Below are 24744 nucleotides of genomic sequence, written 5' to 3'. Positions count from 1 at the left end.
AGTTTGTAATTATTTATAATAATTGAAATTGAAATACACAAAAATTATATATAAAAAAATAAAATAATTTTATATTTAAATAAAGTAATAAATACAAATATAATATATGAATTATTTTAAAATATTAAATGTCATTAAAAAGTTTTGCAATTAAATTTTATTATTAATCATAAATTATTGTTTATTTATAATATTATTGCTTTAATAACTTAATTTTTACATTTATTTTAAAAATATGTGAATAAAAAAAATATATTTCAATAAATTTTTATACTATCAAAATTGTTATCTAGAATTAGAAGAACATTAAATTTATTTGTAAAAAAAAATGTATCTTGACTGACGTTAATTAAATTCAAATTTTTTTATAATAATCACATAAGATACATGAAAATAAATAATTAAATATAATTAATAAATAAATATAAATAAATAATTAAATATAAATAAATTTGATAAATTATATAAATCTATTGTATATTACGATTTTCTTTGTACTTGTAAATATGTTTACATATATTTTTCTTGTATATTTATATATTTTATATATATAAATCATATAAAGATTATTATATGTATATAATATATAAACTATATAATATTCATAGAAATGTAAGTAAATATATATATATATATATATATATTTACTTACCTATTATCGTGAACACATATAAGACTTTCTAAGGATCTGTAAGAGCAAGTCGGTCATGGTTACGATCACGATGCGATCAGGATTACGATCACAGTCACGGTTATAGTCATGCTCCTGACTTCTCTTTGACGGTCAACGAACTCTCTTCTTTTCTTTATTCATTCTTCCTTTCTCTTCATCAGTTATAGTTTCTCTAACGACGTTGCTAGATGCATCTAGGCTATCTTTGCAACAGTGAACTACTTATTTAAAATTACAAAAAAGCTTTATAAGTTTTGTAATCTAATATTATTAAATATTCAATATATTATTATTCGAATATATTTAAAAAATTATAATTCATTATAGTTATAGTTTAAATAATAATTTTTTATTGATGTATTGATATATTTATATATCTTTTTTTATATTTATCTTCTTTTATTATTTATGCTATATTTATATCTTATATCCTATTTTTTTTAACTTTTTTCTTTCTATCTATTAGATTTATATAAATTCAGTGTATATATATATATATATATATATATATATATTAATGATATATATTATAAAATAAAATATTTTACATATGAATTTTTCTTTATAAATATATATATATGTATTTAATATGAAATATGAAAATAAACTAGAATACAACTTATATATATAAAAATATATGACTGACATAAATGACTTAAATAAGTAATTTTTATATTTTTGTAATTGTTAATAGTATGTGTAAATTAAAAGTTCAAATTCAATCGCAAATGAAAGAAATTTAGAACTGTTCTGCGTCCGTAATTTGCCAGAAGAATGAAATCAGTATAAATGTCTCGTTAGATACGCTTCAAAGTTTTAAACTTCCTGAATGAAATAAGATTATATTCTAAATATTCGATTGATTTATATAAAAATTTTTACTAATTAAATATTTATTATTAATAAAACTTTATCAAATATATTATTATTTGATTTTTTCATGAATTTCATATAGCATTAAATAATAAATTAATCATTTATAAATATGAAAATTATGTAATATTTTACAAAGAATTAAATACAAATTTATAAAAATATAATGATTTTTTCATTAAATTAATGATTAATATCTAATCATATACATTCGTTTAGATATAGAAAGTAAAAAATAATATTATACAAATTTTATTAAATTTTATAAAATTAATATTATTATATATTTTAATATATTATATATTTAAAAATAAATGGAGAATGTTATTCAAGAATAATAAATTTGATTCCACAGCAATATAATTCCATTTAAAATTATATTCTAAGAAATTCAATTCTATGAAAGAATGCATATTTCTACATTGGTGTATATTTGACATCGTTCATAAAATAATATATTGATTCAAAACTAACGGTATATTTTAAGAAAATAAGGAAGTAAGATAAGAAAGAATGGAAATATATTGATTTTTATTATATTAATAATAATTTTATTATTTCATATTATAATTATAATAATATTTTTATTATTTCAAATATTTTTAATTTAATTTAAAATATTTTAAATAAAAATATTTATTTGATTTTAAGTAAAATATATATTATTAAAATTTTAAATAATCTTTAAAAAAGGTAATTATCACAGAAAGTCTATATCGTATCATAAAGAGGACGAAATAACTGTATATCGTTTAACTGTAAATTGTCTAAGGAATTAAAATGAAATTCCTAATTATATAAATGAATATTTCTTTTATTGAGAAAATATAATTAAAAAAATTAATTATATTTATAAATAATAAAATTATATATCACTAGATTGATAAAAATATTTTTTCCATAATTATATAATATTCAAAGATTAAAAATAAAAATAATAATTATAATTCATTTAATATATAATAAAATTATATACATATATTGTTTAAATATATATATACATGTCAATTTAAATAAATAAAAATATACATAATATAAAAACTTTATTAAGATTTAAACGAATTATTTTTTACATATTTCTATATTTAATACATAATTTCGTAAAATTATAAATGATTTTTGATTAAAAAATTAATGTTGCTTATTGAAATTGAAATCATTTTAATTTCAATTTAAAATATCTTTTTTGCCGTTTTATTTTATAAAATTTAATCGTAATATATTTATTTAAAACATATATTTATATTTTTTTCAAAGTAATAATTAAATTAAATAATAATTATTTTAAGTACAACTTAAATATATTTCATATTTTAAAATATTTTAACATTTATTATAAAGAAAATACTAATATTATAGCTTTATAATTTAATTTGATAAATTTTAATTTTATTAATATAAAACAGACACTGTAAAAAAATCTTTTTATATATATATATTTAAAAATAATATATATTTAAAAAGATTTTTTTAAATTTTTAAATCTTCACAAAAAAGAAAAGCTTAAATATTAAATATATTAAAATAATAATTATAAAGAATAGATAAATTACAAATAAAAAAATGGAATGTATATGAAGTTTCATCGCAAAAACAGCAATCACAAAGATAGGGTCGTCGATCTGCGGTTCACTGTCTTCCGGAAAGTCGACAGTTCGATGTATGCTTATTCCCCACTTTTTCCTCTTTCTACATCCTCTATCGTTCACGACTGCGACCCCCTTATTAAAACGGCGCACGCGCGATATTCTGTAAAATTATACAGGGCCGTATGAATTTAAAGATACCTATTATATCTGTTATATTTATCGTAAAAATTTTTATTTACTATATGATATTTATTATTACTAGTAGTATACAATATACAAATTAATGTTAATAGCTTAAATAATTTTTATAATAAATACAATTAATATAAACAATTATAAATATAAAAAAATAAATAAATTTTATAATGTTTCTCCACCAATATTACATTCTATACACAATCCTGATTCTATGGTGGAATCAGATTTTGCGCATGCGTCAAAAGTCCTGAGGGATCCTTAACACAAACTGAGAAGAACAAGCGAGTCAAGTCAGTTGCTGGCTGAGTATCTTTGTTGCGGTGAACATAATTCGTCGGTCGTGACCGATACTTCTCTTGCGTACTTTCTTCTGTCTGTTTTTAGTGTATTTTTACGACAAGTACGTATAATCTGTCTTCCTTTTGATTCTGTAAGTATATTAANTTACAAATTTAAACTACTAAATGTACAAAAATATATTATTTATTTATTATTTATTAATTATTGAATAAATAAAATTAGTTTAAATAACAATTATAAGTTAGACTTTAATTATAACATTTATTGTTTTTTTAAAATATTCATTTGAAATTTTTTAAATATCTTTTGATACTTAAAAAAAATATTTAATTTAGGATTTTTGTAATATATATTCTATTTTATTGAATAATTTTATATTATGTGATTTAGTTTTTTATTATTATATTATTGCCATATTATTTATTGCTTGTTTCTAATTTAATTTTTAATGTTTATTATTTAATATTATTAGTCATTTTTCTTTATTTTTTTTTTTAGAATCAAAATATAGTTTTGTTAAACTGGGTGGATGGAACGCCAGTCATTGTCCCGGCTTTCGTATCGTGTTATTGATTTTGCATTATGATTTAATTAACTGATTTTTGAATTTAGTAATTTTATAATTTTTAATTTTATAATTTCAGTTTTCGTTTTCTAATAAATTTTTTTAAATGATAATTTAATTTTAAATATAATATTATATATATTTATTTAAATTTAATTGTGTTATAAAATAGTGTATAGTAAATATAAAAAATTTATAAAAAATTAATATTATAAAATTCGTATTTTGTTAATTTATTTTATAATGAGATATTGAATAATTTTAAAATTTATTTTTGTTAAATAAATGTTTATTGAAATAATAAATTGACAATAAAATGATAATAAATAATGAAGAAAACAATCAACCTTCAATATATATATATTACACCTATATATTATTCTTTCATTTATTTCAAATACATGTTTAATTACATTTTTTAGCTTAAAATATTTATATACCAGAACAATAATTTTTAACAGCTGTCATAATAAATAATGGATTAGACTTTATAAATTTTATATTATATTATATTTTTTTCTATAATTGGAAAAAATAATAATTAATAAAAATTAATAACAGTTCTTTGATAAAAATTGATATTAAGACGAAATAGTCTTGTTAACATTTTCTTAGTGAAGTTGGCCCCACCCAGGCGGAAACACGTACAAATGAGTCATGAAGTTGAGGGTTGAAAATAAAATATACTTGGGAGACGAAAAAATTTTAAGACTGAAGAATGTTCTAAATTAGGAACTGCATTTTATAAAATATCTTTCTGAAGAGATCAGACTCATATGTTTGTCTAAGAAAACTTCAACGCTAAGACAAAAATAGGATATTATTTTTCTATTATAATACTATTTTTATCATTAATTACAATTTATTAAATATTTAAATACTTATGAAAATTAATTATTATCATAATTATTTTTTTAATTATTTAAAATATTTAAATTTTTATATATATTTATGAATAGTTTATATCTTTTACTGTGAATTATTAGTTATGTACTAGTTATAATTAATTATATTTTTTATAATTTATTAATTATTCTTATAAATAAATATAATTTAAATTTTTTATAGTTTTTTTTATATATATTTACAGAAATAATTCGAAGGATTTTTACACGTTTAATTAACGATCGATAGAAATAAACAATGCAGGCTAACGGTGAGAATGTCGGTTCTGAAAATACAAATGAAAAATCTGGATGGACGGTAATTATTAATTATTTAAAAGTTATATATTTTATTTTTAATAAATTAATATATATTTCTTATATTTAATTTAAATTTGTTTATTTTGTATTTTTAAAAAATATTAAACATTAAAAATAATATTAAAAATCGTAAATTAAAATTTAAAATTATAGATTAAAAATAAAAATTTGAGCATTTTTTATTTGAAGTATATACAATAAATGGAATTTATAAATGTATTATAAATAAAGAAAGCATATAAATAGATAAATTTATTTTTCAAGCTAATTAAATATAATATTTTTAAATATTTTCCCTTATATTTACTTAATTTTATAATATTTACTTAATTTTATTATAGGTTGGTTTAATAAATGGAAAGTTTAAGTATCTCACAGCTGAAACTTTTGGATTTAAAATTAATGCAAATGGTTCAAGTTTGAAGAAAAAACAATTATGGATTTTAGAAGGTAGTGAACAGCAAGTTTTTCTTCGATCTCATTTAGATCGTTATTTAGCAGTGGATCAGTTTGGAAATGTTACTTGTGAGGCAGAAGATCCTAGTGATCCTGGTTGTGCTTTTCAAATACAGTTAGCTTCTGATGGTATGCAAAATTTTGACTTCATATAATATAAATTTATTTTTATTAAGTTTAGTATAAATATTTAAATCAATCTTTGATTTTTTAAATAAATTCAATTTTAATATCAATTTATATAATCTATAAAAATAATATATTTTTTTAGACACATTATTATTACATAATTATAAATCATAATCATTTGTAAAAATTTAATTTCTTTTTTTAAATTAGGAAGTGGTAGATGGGCTCTAAAGAATATTCAAAGAGGATATTTCTTGGGTTCTAGTCAAGATGAACTTAAATGTATAGCCAAAGCACCAAGTGAAGCAGAATATTGGCTAGTACATCTTGCTGCTAGACCTCAAGTAAGTAAAATTTTTGCATACTATATCATAACTTTAAATTCTTTATCAAAAACAAATTTAGTTTTCATATATTAAATTTTGGATGAATTTATGTATTATGAATGAGTTTATATGTATTATTATATGTATTATATGTATTATATTGTACATAAATATAAAATAAATATGTTACATTATTTTAAAATGTTGATTAGTTTTTTTTCTTATGCAAATTTCTTTTAGGTAAATTTAAAATCTGCTGGAAGAAAACGATTTGCTCACTTAAGTGCAACACAAGATGAAATTCATGTAGATGCGCCAGTTCCTTGGGGAGAAGATACACTCTTTACTTTAGAATTTCGTCCTGCTTCGATAGAAGATAATGGCGAAGAACATTCTAAATTTGAGGGTGGTCATTATGCTTTACACACTTGTAATAACAAATATTTAGCACGAGATGGTAAACTTTTAGATTCTTGTACACGAGATTGTCTTTATGCTGCTGAGTTTCATGCTGGATTACTAGCACTCAGGTAAGAAATATTAGTATACTTTTCATTACATTATAATATTAAAATATAATTCTGTAAACATTAAATAAAAAAATTGTTTAATTTATGTTATATTTTATTATAATTATTGTAAATTAATTTTAGTATGTGTATATATTTATTATATATATAAAATATAAAACATATATATATATATATTTATATATATTTATACATATATTAGTTTAAATGATCTTGTATCTATATTTTGAAGATTATGATATAGATTATAATATTTTTAATTAAAGGGATCTGTATGGAGCATATTTGGCACCTATTGGAAGTAAAGCTGTTTTAAAATCAAGATCAACAACTGTAACTCGAGATGAGTTATTTTCTTTAGAAGAATCATTACCGCAAGCTTCTTTTGTTGCTGCTTTAAATCAACGTTATGTATCTGTGAAACAAGGTATATTTTTATTTCTATAATTTTTATTATTTTTGTTTTTATTATCTTAGTTAAAGAAAATTTATAATTAGAATTAAATATAATTATTTTTTTTATATATTTACATTTAATTATAAATTATCATATTTGTTAAATTTTAATTATAAAAATTTATCAATAAATATTATTTATTTATAATTCGATTATTTATTTTAAAATATAAATTTTAATTATAATTAATTACAAATTATTATAAATAATTAATTAAATAAATTTAAAAAATCTTTCTGGATAATAATAGCATTATGCTTTCAGGCGTTGATGTGACTGCTAATCAAGATGAAATTTCTGGACATGAAACTTTCCAATTAGAATTTGATCGTGTAACTAAAAGATGGTATGTTCGTACCATGCAAGATCGTTACTGGAGTCTTGAAGCAGGAGGAGGAATTCAAGCATCGGAACACAAACGTTCTTCTAATGCTTTGTTTGATTTGATTTGGCAATCGGAAGATGGAACAGTAGCTTTACGTGCTAACAATGGCAAATTTTTAGCAACAAAGCGTTCTGGTCATCTTTATGCTAATGCAGAATCTGTAAATGGATTGGATTCAGATGCTAGCAAATATTATTTTTATTTGATGAATAGACCTGTCTTAGTATTACGTTGTGAACAAGGATTTGTGGGACCTAAAAGTTCAGCCAGTTCAAAATTAGAATGCAACAAAGCTATTTACGAAACTATCAGAGTCGAAAGATGTGATCGTGGAATTGTTAGATTTAAAGGTAAAAAATTATTTGTATAATATATCTATGTGGAAATTAAAAATTATAATATAATTTTCGATTTTTTATTTAATAATAGTTTAATATTTTAAAAATATTTTAAAATATATTTTAAATTTTAATTACTTAAAAAAACTGATTTATTTTTATCTATTGAATTTATTTTATTTCAGGTCAAAATGGTAAATACTGGCATGCAGATAGCGAAGGAGTAACCGTAGATTCCGATATATCTTCTGATGGCTTTTATTTAGAATTACGAGAACCTTCTCGTATTTGTATTAAGCATACCGATGGAAGATATCTAACTGCAGGAAAAAATGGAGCATTGCGTCTCGGAGAAACAGATTATGAATCTGCTACAAAGTGGGAATTTTAATTGATTAAATAATCATGTCTATGCTATGTTCATTTAAAACTTTATTCAAGCAATTTACTTTTTATATTTAAAAAGACGTTACATGTAATAGATATAAATACTCAAAAAGTTTTAGTAAAAACAATCTAGAAAACGTATTTAATTTGAATGATTTATTGAAGAATTTAATAATTTATATTTTTTGATTATATTCTAAGTATCAGAAATGGAAAAAAAAAGAAATATACAAATGTTGGATTAAATTTTTAAATGAACATAGCTAAAATTTTGCCCTTTTTATAGCTTCGAATGTAATCTAATATAATATTTACAAGTACGGAAAAAGCTCCTATCGAGTACTTAATTAGAAGTACATCGTCGAATTAATTTTTTACGATTCTTTTATACTTCTAACTACGATTTTTCTATTCATAAAATACCGAATAAGACTGATCATTCGCATATTTACAGAATAATTAGCGGTTATTACATCGTATTCTAATAATTTAAAAAAAAAAAATTAATATTTTTCATTGTTTTTTCATCATAGAATAATTGAATATTTGTTGAATTATACTTTCTTTAATTTAATATATTACTTGAGATATTTATTTTTCAATATTTGATACTTAATTGATCGGTAATTTTATATAAAAACATTATATTTATTAATAAAATTTTTCTAATTTTTTAATTATCAAGCAATATAATAATTACCTATAACACTCTTTTATAATATTGTAAATATGTTTACAATTTGACATTTTATAATTTTTCATCTTACTTTACTTAAATCTTATAATTGATAATTTTATTTAATTAATAATGGAAATATTTTGTTAATAATTTATTTTATAAGAATAAAATAAAATAAAAATTAACAAAGAACTTAACCGATCGTTTAAGTGTTAAAAAAATTCTACTTTCTAGTCTTTGTATCAATGTATTAATATCAACACCAATTAATATTGAATTGTTGTAAAGCAATTAATACACTAGACAGCATATTTCGAAATTTGTTAATAAGTAATATACATAGTATTTTAGTTAATAAAAATAATCATTGCACATGATAAATATATTTTTTTTTATATTATTCAATTATACACTATTATAGAATAAACATGTCATGCACAAATATATCATATCATTATAAACTTGCTATCTAGTGTATATCTTCAAAAAAATCGATGCAATAATCGAATTAATCTGTATAATTTGAGATCACGCTTTTTCTACATAAGAAATTCACATTCCGTGAGCTGTGCAATGGTCGAAACATTTTTACAGCTATTTCTATGAAAGAATTTTACGTCACAACCCGCTTAGAAAATATTAAAATCGTAAATTTTATATATGGATTAGTACTAATTTTGTGGGCGTGTAATTTATCGATTAGTTTATAAGTAACATTTTTCTTTTTTTGTCGAATTTCAATATTTTTCGAATATATTGATATTTTGATTCGACAAAAAGAGAATAATTATTTTTCGATATGCTTTTATCTTTTATATGATACTTTTTTTTATCTGCTCTCTATTTTTCATATACAAACAAGATTAATATTAAGGTCGTTACTTTGGCAAAACTATCTGTAGTTTATGTTATTTATCATATTGAGGAAAGCGGGATAATCTAAATGCATTATGTAAGCAATAAATTCTGCTATTAAACATTTGTTAAAATTTTTCTCATATTACCATTTTCCAAAATCATAGCCTTTTAATTTTATTATTCATTCTTAAGCCAATATAATCTAAAACTATTAATTGATTTTTATAATTTCCGAAAAAAGATAATTTATTTTATATAACAGAAATAATTTTTCAAATATTTTTAAGTATAATAATTAATAATATATTGTGAATGTTTAATTATTCATTACTTTATTATATTCATTAAACATTACTTTTATACATGGATAGAAGAGAGGTAACAATGGTAATTGCGGTAATTTAAACTCCATGAAATCATAAGCTAGTCCGACATTTATTTCTTTGTCTGGAATAGAAGGAATTTTTGAATAACGTTGACTAAAATGCGTCAATAATATAAATTTCGCATTCATAAATTTTCCAGCATTTATTGCTTGAGAAGTAGTTGAATGTAATTTACTTTTTGCTAATTTTTCAAGACCATCTTCCATAGTTGCTTCGTGAATTAATAAATCACAATTTTGTCCTAAAGTTATAAGATTTCGACAAAATATAGTATCACCACTGAAATAAAATTTTGAATTATGAATTGTTAACATATAAAATTAATTAATTTTTAAATTATACATTTTATTTATCTTACCTATAAACAATTTTTTTATTATTTTTGAGAGTAATAGCAATACCAAATGATTGTTTACAATGTGGAACATGAATTGTATTTATTTCTTTAATGTCTAATTTATTGTAGAGTTCAAGTTCAAAAGTTGTAGGTAACTTATGATAATTTAGATATATATTATTATTATCTATTAAAATGTATTGATGGACAATAGATTCAAATCGATCATTGTAAAAATTCAGCCATGGCATTATATTTTTCGGTGATAGTAAATATAATTTTTGACTTGTGATCTTTCTTCTTTGTAATAATAAACCAATTAGTCCTAAATGGTGATCTGCATGTATATGTGATATATAAATAGCCTAAAAAAAAAAAAAAAAGATTAGTATTTTATTATTATATTAAAAGAAAATTGTAGACATCAATTAAAATATGAATATCAATGTTCTAAAGTCAAAAATGATTTTATTAATTTTATTAATTTTAAAATGTAAGCGACGTACCTTAATAGTACGTAAAATATTAAGACCTTCTAAAACCCCATAATATCTAATAATTTGACCAAGAGTACCTTCTCCACAATCCAATAAAATGCTACTATCTTTGTTAATTCGTAAAAGAATACTGCTTGTATTTCTAATTTTATTTGGTACGCTACAACCAGTACCTAACATTATAATTCGTGGATAATCAGAAATATTATTTAAATTAAGTTCTGATGATTTTTCATTAATAATTATTTTTAATTCCTCTAAAACATTTATAAAATTAGGAATTTTTATAACTTCATCAATATATTTTTGTGATTCCCTATAAATTTTATGATTAATTAAAGTAGATACATTTGGCCGTAAATGTAATATTTGTGCTGTTCTAGCACGATGAAAGTTATTATTCATAGTCTGAAATATAAAATTTTCTAATTATTCATTTTTTAAAATTTTTTAATATATCAATTTTTATATTAAAGAAATGAATATTATTTTATTAAATATATCTTTATTATTATTTAATTTGAAACATTTTACCTCTTTATCTTTTTCGAAACAATCTTTATTTAATAAAGGAAATATTTCAGGATGCAACATATTTAATAAAGATTGATTCTTATAAACAGCTTCACTGCCCATACAAGTATTTTCATCATTTAAAATTATATGTTCTGTTTTTGAGGAAAACTTTTTTATCCAATCTTGATATTTTTGACTTGTGAAAATTTTTTCAGGAGTAAAATGAAATATGCAAAAAACTTCATTTTCCTTTTTTGTTGATTCTGTTTGATATTTTAAAAAACTAGAGTGATTTATAATGGAATCCAAATATTCTTCTGTTGGACATTCTAAAACTGAAGAAAATTTTTAACATTAATTGAATTTTTTAATAATAGAAAAGATAAATTGATATTTTTTTAATTATAATTATTCAAATTACCTTCATTTTTTAAACAGGATATTTTTAATTATTTTTGAATATTAAAATTAATAAATAAATTAATAAAAACAAACCAAAGCAATTAAAAAAAAATAATTACAGAATAATAATTTAATACTTGTTATTATATATATTGTTTAATACTTGTTAATATTATTTAAGTTGTTTATAGATTTAAATATTTTTAGAATTACCTATAAAAATGGTTTTAGATTCAGATGGTTCTACTACATCTTTGCTATAAACAATTGTTCCATCTTCTTTAGTAATATCCACTCCTTGTTTTAATAAATTTAAATCTGGTCCAGGTGATACACCAAAATCTATACATTTGTTTATTAACAATTTTCCAAGTTTTGGATGAACTTCACAAATAAAGCATAATAAATGTGGAATACTTTTTACTTTCTTTTCTGTTTTTATTTCTTCCTCTTGTGTTTTTTTATTAATAACTCTTTTACCATTTATATTTGTGTGCCATTGTTCTTTATCAGTTAAATATAAAGAACTTCCTTCAGTGCTTTTGAAAGATTTTGTTATAGGAATATATGAAATATTCATTATATCATCAGTATATACTTTAGATTCATTGATCGCAGGAAAAGAAATTTTTAGATTTGGTAAAGATATAAATGATTGAATTGTTTGTATAAAACTATCAAATCCTTCTGGACAATGAATATTTATTTTTTTTAAACCATTTGATTGTGCTGTTAAAAGAAAACCTGGAATACCTCCAACATTTTTCCAAGAAGAATGTGTCACAAATATATTATAAACTTTGGATAATTTACAATGATGTTCTTGACTTAAACGTTGAGTACCTTCTCCACAATTAAATATATAATTAACATGATCACTTATAAAAAATATATTTTCTGGGGTTCCAAGTGCTCCACTGCCAAGTACCTGTTTTCAAATATTAAACTTTAACAAAATTTTATTATTGTTATCATAAATTTTAATATAGAATTAATTTATTTAACATTAATTCATTTCATTTATAAATATTTTAAATACCTTTAATTTTGCATTAAAATGTGTATAAGATTTCACTCGTTTCATTGTTTGCATTGACAAATTATTTGTTTCATGTATAGTTTCTATTTTTTTATATAATTCAATTTTGTGAATATTTCTAATGATGCACTTAAAACAGTATACGATATTTTTGAACATCACAAAACAAAAAAAACTATTTTTAAAACTATTTAATATTTAAAAGCTAATCAATAATGAATAGTTTGTCAATTAATTAGTTTTAGAAACAAAAACAATTGTCTAATTGTTAAGTTAATGATAATTAAATGATATAATTAACAAGTTTCTTAAAAATTACAATATATATCAATTAATAATCGTTATAAACTGTTTTTTATTATATTTTTTACTTAACCTTATTATTTATAAATTGTAACATGCGTTAGATATAATTTTTGTCAATACATTATTTATTAATAAAACTTTCAAATACATTATTTATTAAAATAAAAATGTATAATAAAAATTCTACAATAAAAATCTAAATTGAAAATACAATCACGTGTTAACCACATTATACAAAAAACATGATAACATAACATAAGTAAATATGCAATGAAAAGAAGCAGAAATATAATGATATAAGATGATGTATTTATTAGACGAAATTTAGATTAGCCGATCTAGAAAGAAGAAATTATGTGAGAAATTTGGAATTTTTTCTCTTAATTCATAAGTTTATATAACTATGTAAACTTGTTTCATATTTCATGGCAAACAACTGGAAAAAATAATTACGCGGGAAAATTAAAAAAAATTTTATAAATTGAAGCTATTTCTCGAGTAAATTTTTGCGAAATAATTATAGACAAAGAAAGCATAATAAAAGAAGATATAGAATAAAAATCAACTTTCTAGAGTAAGTAAAACTAATAAATAGAAGAAAAATACAACAATAAAAGAATAAAGATAGAATAGAATTGACTAATAGATAGAAAAGAATTGACCATTAAGATTACCTCTTGAGTGGTAAAGATATTAAAGATTAGAATAAGGTAGAATAAGAATTAAGAATCATTGCTATATTTTACTTTTAAGAAAGAAAGATGTATATAATACTCAAGAGATGGCGTTGATAATCAATTCCTACTTTGTCTGTTTCTATTCTATTTGCTTTCTTTCTCTATATGTTAATTTTATTTATTTTAGAGATGGTGTTGATTTCTCAATTTTTACTTCATCTTTTATTATTTCTCTTCTCGTTTATATATTAGTTTCATTTATAATATTCTAGAGATAGTACTGATTTTCTAATTTTTATCCTATTTTTGAATTATTTTTTTCTTTATTTAAAAAAACTTGGCAAAAATTTATGCGTTTAGAGACAATTTAAAATTAAAAAAATATATTAGTTATATATTATAATAATTATTATTATATCTATTTTTTTATTTTTTTCATGAATAATAAAAGTAAATATTCAATCAAATTATTTTTTTTGATTCATTAAATGTTCAATTATACTATATAACATTTATAATGCATAATAAATATAATTCTTCAATCTGTAACTGAATTCACTTTGTTTATGTTAACGAAATTAAATAATAGAAAAAATTCTTATTTTGCCTATTTTAATAATTTTGAATACTTGAATATATTTCTTAAGAAATCAAAAGTGATAAAGAATATAATTTTGTGAGAAAGTAAGTTTTAATATAGTATATAAAAACTTAACGTTTATTATTATTTATTCTATTTCTTTGTTAAATGTTATTTTAAATTAATCATTTCATATCTAAAAATAATAATAATAAATCTATTTATTTAAAAAATAATAAAAATATAAAAAGTATAAATATATATATATATATATTTTAATTCGAATATTTTTATTATTTATATTAAATTATAATATATACCAAGTAAATTTTACTATCTTAAAAATTAATCGTATGTATATATCCTTTAATTTGTTGTAACATTACAATAGTCAGAAATTATTTTTGCCACTATTTTAAAGTTACATTTCAATTTAACAAGATATTTTGTTCGAAATATTGAATTTGAAATATTATCTATTTTAATCCTATTTATATTAATATTCGGATATTTTGGATATCTTTTTATTTAACATAAATCTATAAAGGCTTTAATAAATAATTTTAAATAGAATACATGAGATAAAGCATCTGGAATCTACATGTAGTACTGTGTTCGCTTTTATTGTGATTGACAATGTGATAAACAACTGCGAGGGATATTTTTGATCTTCAATTTTGATCAAAAAATCAACAATTGTTGATCCCGTATATTGAAATTATAGTTTGTTTATTGTTTGCATTATAATTTGATATAATTTTTTATCGATAAAAAAATATTTGTTATATTCAAATTTTCCTCGACGTATATTGCTTCGATTTGTTTGTGCTCAATCGGCGACTAATGCTATTGTTGCATTCGACTAAACTATGCGCTCTGTAATTGGTTTGCATTTTTCGTTAATAATTCTTTAATGAGAATTTTCGCAAAGAAAAACATTGCTAAAATTACCACAGGAATCTTTAATTAAGAGCAATATTCCCATTTTAAGATTGTAGAGATAACCTACTTGTATATTGTTTAAAACTTAACATTTTCATTCTTCGATTTCAATCTTTTGGTAGATTTTCATAATTCAGCTAGAATTATCGTTATTTACTATATACATTTGAAATTTAATACTTAATACATTTGAATTTTTGTTTAATTGCTTAAAACTAGAAATTTAAGTTCTTAAGATTAAATATTCTTTATACGATGAATAAGACTTGTCTCCAGGCATATGATGGAATTTAGATAATAAATTATTCATTATAAAAGTTTATTATAAATTATAAATATAAATTATAAATATAAGTTATAAATTATTCCAAGGTGAAAAATCGAGGGACATGGATATACTACCTTCAGCGAACGATATAATTTTTGCATCGTCTCAGTATGGTTCTATGGCCATGTTTCTCAAAAGATATATAATAGACATAAAAGCTGAATTAGAAAAACGTTCAAAAAAATATTCGGAAACCTTGTCTCAAAGATATTTAAGAGATGAAAATTTTGAAAAAATATTGAAATTATGGCGTTTTGAGATGGATCAATATTTTACTGAACTTGAATTTTATTGGAGAGTGAGTTATAATTTTTATTTCATGGAAAAGTCAAATTGAAATTTTTTATATTTAAAAAATTAAATTATTTTTTCCAAAATTATATTTTTCAAAATCAATTAATTTATATTTGAAAGGCAATCATACTCAGAACATTCTTCTATCCCAGTAACTATCTACATATTTTAAGATCACCTCTAAAAATAGATAAACGATATAACAAAATTCAAATACACAATATTACATTTCCAATGCGAAATGAAGAATATCAATTATCTTCTATGTTGCATGAAATGAGAAAGAAATTAAAACCAAGATGTACAGGTAGATATTTAATCAAACATACTATATGTGGAAATGGAAACAATTGAATATAGTGTAAGTGTGTTAAAAAATATATATATAATATAGTACTTATATATATATAATATAGTACTTATTCTTTGCTTCTTCAAGGTATCTAATATACAATATTTCTTTTCTCACGGAATATAATTTAATTATAAAATTGTAAGAGAATCTGTAGTGATGAACTATTATAAAATGAGAAATGATATCCTAAATATCTTCATTATATGGATCTATCGAAAAATTTTAGAGGTTATAGATAAAAACTTCAAATAATGCGAATAAATGAATTGTCATTTGAATTTTTAAAAGCATAATATTTTATTTTTTATCAGAGTTGTATATATAAAGAAAAATACAGTCCAAAATGTATTTTTAATGCGTTTTATTATTAATTAATTTGTATTAAAACACAATACAATTTTTAAGCGAAATATACATGTATAAAATAAATAATTATAAAATTGCTGTATCTTAACTATTTATTTCGAATAAAAATATATTTTAATCATTTATCAGTGTAGTTGATAAAATGTACGAAATTTTCCCTTCGAAAGTTCAAAATATTGACCTTATATACCATATTTATCGATAATTAAATCAATAACGAAATTGTATACTCACAATATTGGTCCAATTATACGCGATATGAGATATCCATTCTTCTTATTCATTTTCCTTCACTATTGATTTACTTATTTACAAATTAATAATTAATTCAATTTATTTAAGATCTTTTCATAATGATTAATAATAATAATTATTCCTGTCAAATTATCAGGATCTTTTAACAGAATTTAAAATTAAAATTTGGTCTAGAAAGTGATTAATAATTTTGAACAAATTCAAAATATTTATCTTCCCACAAAGAGGAAGATACACACACAGAACGGAAGATACAGACACAGCGTTTTACATAGAAACATATGAGAGATTGATCAACAATATATTTACTAAGAATGAGATTGTAAGAGAATTTTCCATTCAAACATCTGTTTACATTTCTTTGTGTGATGGGAAAAAATTCATATAAGAATATTTACACGAGATCACAATTCGAATGGAATATAGAATNATATGTTATATATATATTAAATATATATATATATATATTTAATTTAAATATTAAACTTTATTAATATCTTCATTTCCACATGAGTATGAATTATAAAATTTTTATATTATATATTTATATGCTATTACATATGCTTATATTACATATTTATATACATACATATTTATTTGCTTATTTATTATCCAAGTAAAAGAAAAATGGATGATTTATTTTAATTCAAATCATGTTAATATTAATTATAAATTTTTTATAAATAATAATTTGTTTTATTTGCGACTATAAAAATTACATATATCTTGGATAAATTTTCAACTCGTTTCAAATTGTTTTGTCAAAAAATTACTACTCTAGGCTCTTTAATTTTAAATAATTAATTTCTATAGTACGAAATGGAATATTTTTCGTAATGGAATATTTTTCTTTCAGTTTTGTAAATAAAAGAACGTTGCACGAGCGATTTAAGATATTTTTATCTGAAGATTAATACCTATTGAAAATTAAAGCTCGATGTACATTAATCCTTTATCAGAAATAAAAAGATATTTTGTATGATTTTTTATTATTACGAATCATACGTTTATCTTATTAAATATTCATCGATTTTTAAATATAAGAAAAATAATAAAAAAATATGTTTGATTAAAACATAAAATATAATTTAAATGATAAAAAAAAATTTAAAAAAAATAATAATACTAATAAATATTACTTAAATAAAATCTTTATCGATTTCCAATCGTTATCACAAAAACCATGATGAGAATTTTGTTTTTTAAAAAAGAAAAAACTTAAATAATCAAACTTATATATTCACTTAATTAACTCTAAGAAGATTTTAATTAATCCTGACAAATCTTTTCGTAAATATTTTTTTACAAAATTTTACAAAGAACAATTCTTTTTTGTATTTTGAATATTATTATGATATTGCTTAAAGAATTATATTCTTGAAATAGCAATAATTGTTCGATATATTATAGAAATAATATTTGTCTGTTACATTATATTTATTTTTTTTCGCAATATTTTCTTTCGAAATATGCGAAGAAATTGATTGTTCATTAAGAAAAATATGAATTACATTAATAATATATTAGAATAATAAAGTAAGAATCAACTTTGAAACAATGTAGTTAAAATAATTCGATTATTTCAATCGAGATTATAAATTGCAAATTTTTATCTCGAATGCAATTAATTTTTTAATTTATCTTTACTCGCCAAAGATAGATGGCATTTATTTAAAATTCTCACAAATGAAAGTAATATTGTAAATGAATAAATACGAAGAATTAATTTAAATTTATTTATTATTTGGAAATAATTCTATTTATTTTTCTAAAAATTTCTGTTTCTTTGACAGGATATAATAATTGATATTTAATCCTTTCTAGGGATTTTTCATGAAATTTAATTTGACTTTTTACGTGATTGTGTATTTATATAAATATAATGGTCTTTATAAATGTGTCTATATTACCAAATTTAAGAGCTAAAAAATATCTTTGAAAAATTTAATAAAAAAAAAAATTCAACTTCTCGAAATTAACTAATTCTATAATTTTCAAATAAATTTCTTCTCTAAAATTAAACATTCGATTTCCAATATTGTGATTACTATATTCAAAAGAATTTGAATTGATAATATGCGAATTTAATAAAAAATTGCATAAAAGTGTTTTTAAGTTATCCATTTAACATTATATTTATACACTAGATTTAAAATCTAATCTGATACAATGGGAGTTCGATTAATCGATTCACGATTATCCAAATTATCGATCTCGATTATTCAGATTATTGCATATGAATAGCATATGAAAAAAACTAAATGATCAAAACGAAAAGTTTAGAATGAAAAACTGTTATTGGAAATTATTTGAAATTGGAAATTATTTGAAATTTTGAAAAAATTCTTTGTTTAAAAAAGGAAAAAATCTTTTTAAAAGCTCTTAAAATCATTTTTTTCTCTTTTGAATGCCCTGTGACTTTCATAATCATCTTATTTTACCTTTTTCTATGTCTTCCTTTATTCTTCAAAAGTAAATAAAAAGAAAAAGAAAAAATATCATATCGGGTTTGGAAAAAATGTTCGTGTCTACTAATCAACCGTACAAATGTATATAGATGACATATAGTATCTCGTAAGTATGATATGGGTCAGAGGTTTAATGCGATTATCCTATTCCGAATAAGTATAAAAGCTCGCCGTTAAGCCCATAATCGATACAAAACGTCGAAACGACGGGTGTCGACGGTGAAACGATATTTTTTTCCCTCCCCCTCATCCATTGCGAGGATGTTGTTGAAAGTAGTTTTGTTGGTGGCGCTCGCTGCCATTTGCGGCGCACAGGGCGCTTCCTACGCTGGAAAGCACACCGCTGATATGGATTTCCTTCACAAGCAAAAGAAGATATTCGACCTGTTGCTTTACGTAAGACAGGCAGACTTGAGCGATGCAGAATGGTACGATGTAGGCAGGAACTACGATATGGAGAGTAACGTGGATATGTACAAAGACAAGGTGATACTGTTATTTATCAAGGTTTTTGATGGAATTATGGAATTTCGAATAGATACTGTAGGATACCATATTAATCTACCTGGGTATCTTAATTTAAAATAATGACGGATTGAATATTTTTTTCGCTAAAATATAACTTTGATTTCAATTTCGATTTCACAATATGATTATTTGTGAAATTAATTGAAATTAGTATTTTAATATGGATAGAACAAATCCATCAAAATGATTTCATTTATTATTTATACGATTATTCAAAACAAAAATATTTTTGACAAAATTAATATTGTAATTTATCGAGATAGAAATATAATCATTTTAATTATAATTTATGTAGAATAGATACTTAGATACTACAGACTGGTTATTTTAATGTATTAATCGTAATATATTTTATTAAAACTGAAAGAAACATAATATTGAAGTAGTAAAGCGACAAATATCGGAGACTTATACAACTAACATCTCATATATCGCAATATAACATATAACCTTTTATTTTATAACTTCAATAAAAAAGTTGAATCTTAAATTTAATTAATTTTAGAATGTCATACAAAAGTTCCTGTGGTGGTACAAACAAGGAATGTTCCTATCGCGTAACGCCATTTTTACTCCGCTTAACTCTGAACAGAAATACGAGGTGAGAATGTTGTTCGAATTGTTATACAATGCGAAGGACTTCCAAACGTTTTACAAAACTGCCGCTTGGGCTCGACTTCGGATGAACAGCGGCATGTTTACCACAGCGTTTTCTATCGCTATCCTCTACAGATCTGACACTAAATACATGAGACTTCCTGCGATCTACGAGATCTATCCCAATTATTTCTTCGACTCGAGTGTTATAGAAGAGGCACAAAACTTAAAGATGTCTCGAGGTGACTATTAATTATTTTTATACTAACATATCATTTATTTTAATTTTTTTACAACTCCGCTAAGATTAAAAAGAGAAAAGATTCAAAGTAAAAATTTAAAAATGTCTCTCGTTTATTGTAATAATTACATAATGGGTAATAGGATATATTAGGTAATAAAATATAATAGGTTATTAAGTTCCATTAAATGATTTTATATTTTTTGGTTTATGATTATTGAAAAAGTTAATGAATTTTTTGATAAAATTAACATTATAATTTATCAAAATAAAAATTATGTTATTTTCATAACATCATTTTAATTACATTTTATTTATATAAAATAGTAAAATAAATATAATAGTTTTATATTAAAGTTGAAAAACTAATAATACTAATTTTTAAATTTTCAAATTAATAGGAATCATAAATTACATTTGGAAAAGAAAAAAGAAATTTTTATAATAATTTGCGACAATAATTCATACAAAAATTTTATTTCACTATTGTATCTATTAATTTTAAGAATTTAGATATTTACTTTTTCATGAATTTTTTCGAGAACTTTAATTATTACTCATTCACTTATAATTAAGGATTAATTTTGTAAAATAATATTTTTCAGGCTCTAGCGTTGTGACTGGAATGAACAATATCGAAACATATATAGTGAATACGAACTATTCCGGCAAATATGCGAGGGAATACGATGATCCGGAATACAAGCTTGATTATTTCATGGAAGATGTTGAATTGAACGCATACTATTATTACATGCGTGAAATGTTGCCTTATTGGATGTCCAGCAGCCAATATCATATGCCCAAAGAAATACGTGGACAGCTTTACTATTTCCTTCACCAGCAATTGATGGCTAGGTATTTCCTCGAACGAATGTCAAACGATCTTGGCAAAATAGCGGAATTCGATTGGAATAACCCCATCTATCCTGGATTTTACTCCACCATAATGTACTCTAATGGTATAACTTTCCCACAGAGAAATAGATTTTCGTCTTTGCCCTATTATAAATATAAATATCTTAACGTGAGTAAAATTCGATTTTTTAAATAACGAATAACAGAAAAAATATTTCATTCAAATCAATTGCAAAAAATTTTAATTCCAAATTATAAGGAATTACAACGAAAAAAAATGAAAAAAATTTCATTCCTTAGGTAATCAACGCGTTGGAGATGCGTTTAATGGATGCTATCGATTCCGGCTACTTGATAGACGAATATGGAAAGAAGATAGACATTTATACACCAGAAGGTTTAAATATGCTTGGCAATGTAATAGAAGGAAACAGTGACTCTATTAACACGAAATTCTACGGTATGTACGATGCTCTTGCTCGCGATATCCTGGGCTTCAACCTCGACTTCCAGAACAAGAATAACTTAATCCCGAGCGCCCTTCAAAGTTATTCTACTAGCATGAGAGATCCAGCTTTCTATATGCTCTACAAAAAAATCTTAAATTACTTCTTGAGGTATGTTAATTCTTTTGAACCATTATTTTCTAATTTTCTTTTAATATTCGATGCTATTCAATTAATTTGCGATTTTCATATAAAGAGAAAAAAAATGAAGAAAATTATTAATTTTTAACCAATTATTACGTGCATTCAGATACAAAAAACTGCAACCTCAGTACAGTCAAAATGAACTACAGATGCCAGGAGTTAAATTCGAATCTGTGAATATCGATAAACTATATACGTACTTTGACAAATGTGACACTCTGATCAACAATGCCGTGTCAGTAGAAAACTTCAAAGGTGGAATGTATTTACGTTTGAAAGCGCGTCGTGCTTGTATGAACTACGAGCGATTCACTTATAAAATAAACATCAACAGCGATAAGGAAACGAAAGGAATGATGAGAATCTTCCTTGGACCAGCCTTTGACGAGATTAAACAAGATATGGTCTATCTACAGAAATATTTCTATCTGTTCATGGAAATGGATCGATTTGCCGTAACACGTTAGTATTTTTTATTCGTTCCTTACATTATCATATAAGTTAGTATTTTTTATTCGTTCCTACATTATCATATAATGCAATATAATATACTAATTCCAAATTCTTTCAATTTAATTAAATCAAACTTGTTAAAATTTGAAATTTAGAATTTAGGATATTTTTCTAACCTAATAGATCTTTGATTTAAAATTTGATTTGGAATTGATTCTGATCTATCATTTGATCTAAAATTTGACTTGGAACTTTCTCTTTCTTCCTATTGTATATTAATTTTTGATTCTTTCGCCGTGTTAACTAAAATTATTAACATAAAGATATTTTGTTCTAGTTATCAAAGATCCAAACTCTAAACTTCTCGTTATTTTTACAGTCCGTCCTGGAAGTAACAGCATCGAACGTCACAGCTCAGAATCACCATTTACGACGTCAAGTATAATGCCCAGCGACGTGTTCTACGATAAACTGAACAAAGCGATCAGCGGAAGCGAACCATTCACTTACTCTGAGAAAATGTTAGGCTTCCCTGAACGTCTCATCTTGCCGCGTGGCAAACCGGAAGGTATGAGGTACAAGATGTTCTTCTTCCTGAGCTCGATGGACGAAAGCAATACGAAATCATATGAAATACCTTTATACGGAAAAATGACGTTGGACAACAAGCTGTTCGGATTTCCATTGGACAGACCCATGTGGACATGGAATTTCACCATTCCTAACATGTACTTTAAGGATGTGTTTATCTATAATCGTCCAAACGAGAAGGAGAGTATGAATTACTGAATGAAAATGCAGTTTTTGTATAAAACGGTGCACTTTTTTTTAAACGACTGCTTTGCAATATTCTGCAAGAAATTTTTTAAATAAAAGATTCTGAATAAAACTGAATTTTTTTGCTTATTGATTGTTGGCCTTTTTTTTTTATTATATAGATGAATTAATTAAGGTTATACATAAAACATTGTTACATACATTACCTGTATAGAATGTTTGGTTGAAAAGATGACTCTGTAAAATTAAATAAGATGAGAATCGATAAAAAAAATTGCGTTTCATTATTTAATTGTTGGCGATTAAAATATGTTTGGCATAGTGATCCTCGAATCGTATTCAATACTATCTTTTTTATATTTTATATCAGATGAAGTCATTGTGTAAGGCCTATGTAAAATATCTTTCTTACTTGTTGCATAAAGATAGTTTTTCTTTATCCAAAACTGAATTTTAAAATTATTTCGAGGTCTAATTTAAAACTGATATAGTTCGATTTTATTCATCGAATAATTATCAAGAATTATTAAGAATTATATTTATTATATAATATTTATTATATAATATTATTGTATAATATTATTTTAATATAGTATATTTTATGTATTTTTATATTCTTTCATAATTTGTTGATATTAAAAATGATATTAAACATGATATAAATTTCAGAATGATGTAATTTGATTTTTTTTATAATAAACGTGAAAAAATGGTTGAACTAATTTGCATTATTATAATGTGAAATATATCAAATGCAATCGATTTGTTCCATTTGATAATTCAATTTCGATTTTAAAATTTTCAAACATTTTAGAATCTTCGAAATTTTAAGATTCTAAAATGTTATGTTTCTTACGATTCGAAATAGATAGATCAGGATTTTTCATAATTTTAATAGAATTTTTTAAATAAACATTTAAATAATAATCCGTTTAAGAAAAATG

General features: G+C 22.1%; 4 protein-coding genes across 6 annotated transcripts; 3 read left to right on the top strand and 1 right to left on the bottom strand.

Moving 5' to 3' along the window:
* The first annotated feature begins 3607 nt into the window (after window positions 1–3607).
* On the top strand, window positions 3608–8999 carry LOC122717028 (protein singed). Of its 2 annotated transcripts, none has more exons than XM_043940687.1 (8): window positions 3608–3763; window positions 5289–5401; window positions 5745–5988; window positions 6199–6332; window positions 6555–6844; window positions 7111–7271; window positions 7566–8036; window positions 8210–8999. In XM_043940687.1, the coding sequence occupies exons 2-8, from the start codon at window positions 5342–5344 to the stop codon at window positions 8413–8415; spliced, it is 1566 nt and encodes a 521-aa protein (XP_043796622.1). In that variant the 5' UTR covers window positions 3608–3763; window positions 5289–5341; the 3' UTR covers window positions 8416–8999. The 2 variants fall into 2 exon arrangements, with proteins under 2 accessions (XP_043796622.1, XP_043796623.1); XM_043940688.1 differs by having other exon boundaries at window positions 3619–3733.
* A 1260-nt stretch (window positions 9000–10259) lies between these two features.
* On the bottom strand, window positions 10260–13468 carry LOC122717069 (ribonuclease Z, mitochondrial). 2 transcript variants are annotated; one of them, XM_043940780.1, is made up of 7 exons: window positions 13126–13468; window positions 12300–13014; window positions 11703–12019; window positions 11178–11576; window positions 10693–11036; window positions 10510–10613; window positions 10260–10395 (listed from the first exon to the last, which is right to left on the bottom strand). In XM_043940780.1, exons 1-7 carry the CDS (start codon window positions 13282–13284, stop codon window positions 10265–10267), a joined length of 2169 nt encoding a protein of 722 aa, XP_043796715.1. In that variant the 5' UTR covers window positions 13285–13468; the 3' UTR covers window positions 10260–10264. The 2 variants fall into 2 exon arrangements, with proteins under 2 accessions (XP_043796715.1, XP_043796714.1); XM_043940779.1 differs by having other exon boundaries at window positions 10260–10613; window positions 13126–13465.
* A 2551-nt stretch (window positions 13469–16019) lies between these two features.
* On the top strand, window positions 16020–16606 carry LOC122717273. Its single transcript, XM_043941188.1, has 2 exons — window positions 16020–16256; window positions 16373–16606. Exons 1-2 carry the CDS (start codon window positions 16020–16022, stop codon window positions 16604–16606), a joined length of 471 nt encoding a protein of 156 aa, XP_043797123.1.
* Window positions 16607–19562: 2956 nt separating this feature from the next.
* On the top strand, window positions 19563–24246 carry LOC122717247 (hexamerin-like). Its single transcript, XM_043941106.1, has 6 exons — window positions 19563–20182; window positions 20730–21063; window positions 21668–22089; window positions 22221–22537; window positions 22677–23032; window positions 23403–24246. The coding sequence occupies exons 1-6, from the start codon at window positions 19958–19960 to the stop codon at window positions 23810–23812; spliced, it is 2064 nt and encodes a 687-aa protein (XP_043797041.1). The 5' UTR covers window positions 19563–19957; the 3' UTR covers window positions 23813–24246.
* Window positions 24247–24744: the final 498 nt, after the last annotated feature.

This window comes from Apis laboriosa, unplaced genomic scaffold, assembly GCF_014066325.1.
Source record: "Apis laboriosa isolate Shangri-la unplaced genomic scaffold, ASM1406632v1 scaffold4_cov146, whole genome shotgun sequence".
Taxonomy (NCBI): Eukaryota; Metazoa; Arthropoda; class Insecta; order Hymenoptera; family Apidae; genus Apis; species Apis laboriosa.
Note: the sequence above shows the minus strand (reverse complement) of the source record. Positions and strands in the feature narration are given on the sequence as shown.

What these genes read in the sequence shown, in the direction of transcription:
- LOC122717069 (XM_043940779.1), bottom strand. Translation starts at nt 13,284, where the DNA reads ATGTTCAAAAATATCGTATACTGTTTTAAGTGCATCATTAGAAATATT. An exon ending in GTTTCGAAAAAGATAAAGAG is followed by an intron (nt 11,577 to 11,702) that starts GTAAAATGTTTC and finishes TTTATATTTCAG; the next exon opens with ACTATGAATAATAACTTTCA. An exon ending in AATAAAAAAATTGTTTATAG is followed by an intron (nt 10,614 to 10,692) that starts GTAAGATAAATA and finishes ATTTTATTTCAG; the next exon opens with TGGTGATACTATATTTTGTC.
- LOC122717028 (XM_043940687.1), top strand. Translation starts at nt 5,342, where the DNA reads ATGCAGGCTAACGGTGAGAATGTCGGTTCTGAAAATACAAATGAAAAA. An exon ending in AATACAGTTAGCTTCTGATG is followed by an intron (nt 5,989 to 6,198) that starts GTATGCAAAATT and finishes TTTTTAAATTAG; the next exon opens with GAAGTGGTAGATGGGCTCTA. An exon ending in TGGAATTGTTAGATTTAAAG is followed by an intron (nt 8,037 to 8,209) that starts GTAAAAAATTAT and finishes ATTTTATTTCAG; the next exon opens with GTCAAAATGGTAAATACTGG.
- LOC122717273 (XM_043941188.1), top strand. Translation starts at nt 16,020, where the DNA reads ATGGATATACTACCTTCAGCGAACGATATAATTTTTGCATCGTCTCAG. An exon ending in AACTTGAATTTTATTGGAGA is followed by an intron (nt 16,257 to 16,372) that starts GTGAGTTATAAT and finishes TATATTTGAAAG; the next exon opens with GCAATCATACTCAGAACATT.
- LOC122717247 (XM_043941106.1), top strand. Translation starts at nt 19,958, where the DNA reads ATGTTGTTGAAAGTAGTTTTGTTGGTGGCGCTCGCTGCCATTTGCGGC. An exon ending in ATAAATATAAATATCTTAAC is followed by an intron (nt 22,090 to 22,220) that starts GTGAGTAAAATT and finishes TTCATTCCTTAG; the next exon opens with GTAATCAACGCGTTGGAGAT. An exon ending in ATCTTAAATTACTTCTTGAG is followed by an intron (nt 22,538 to 22,676) that starts GTATGTTAATTC and finishes ACGTGCATTCAG; the next exon opens with ATACAAAAAACTGCAACCTC.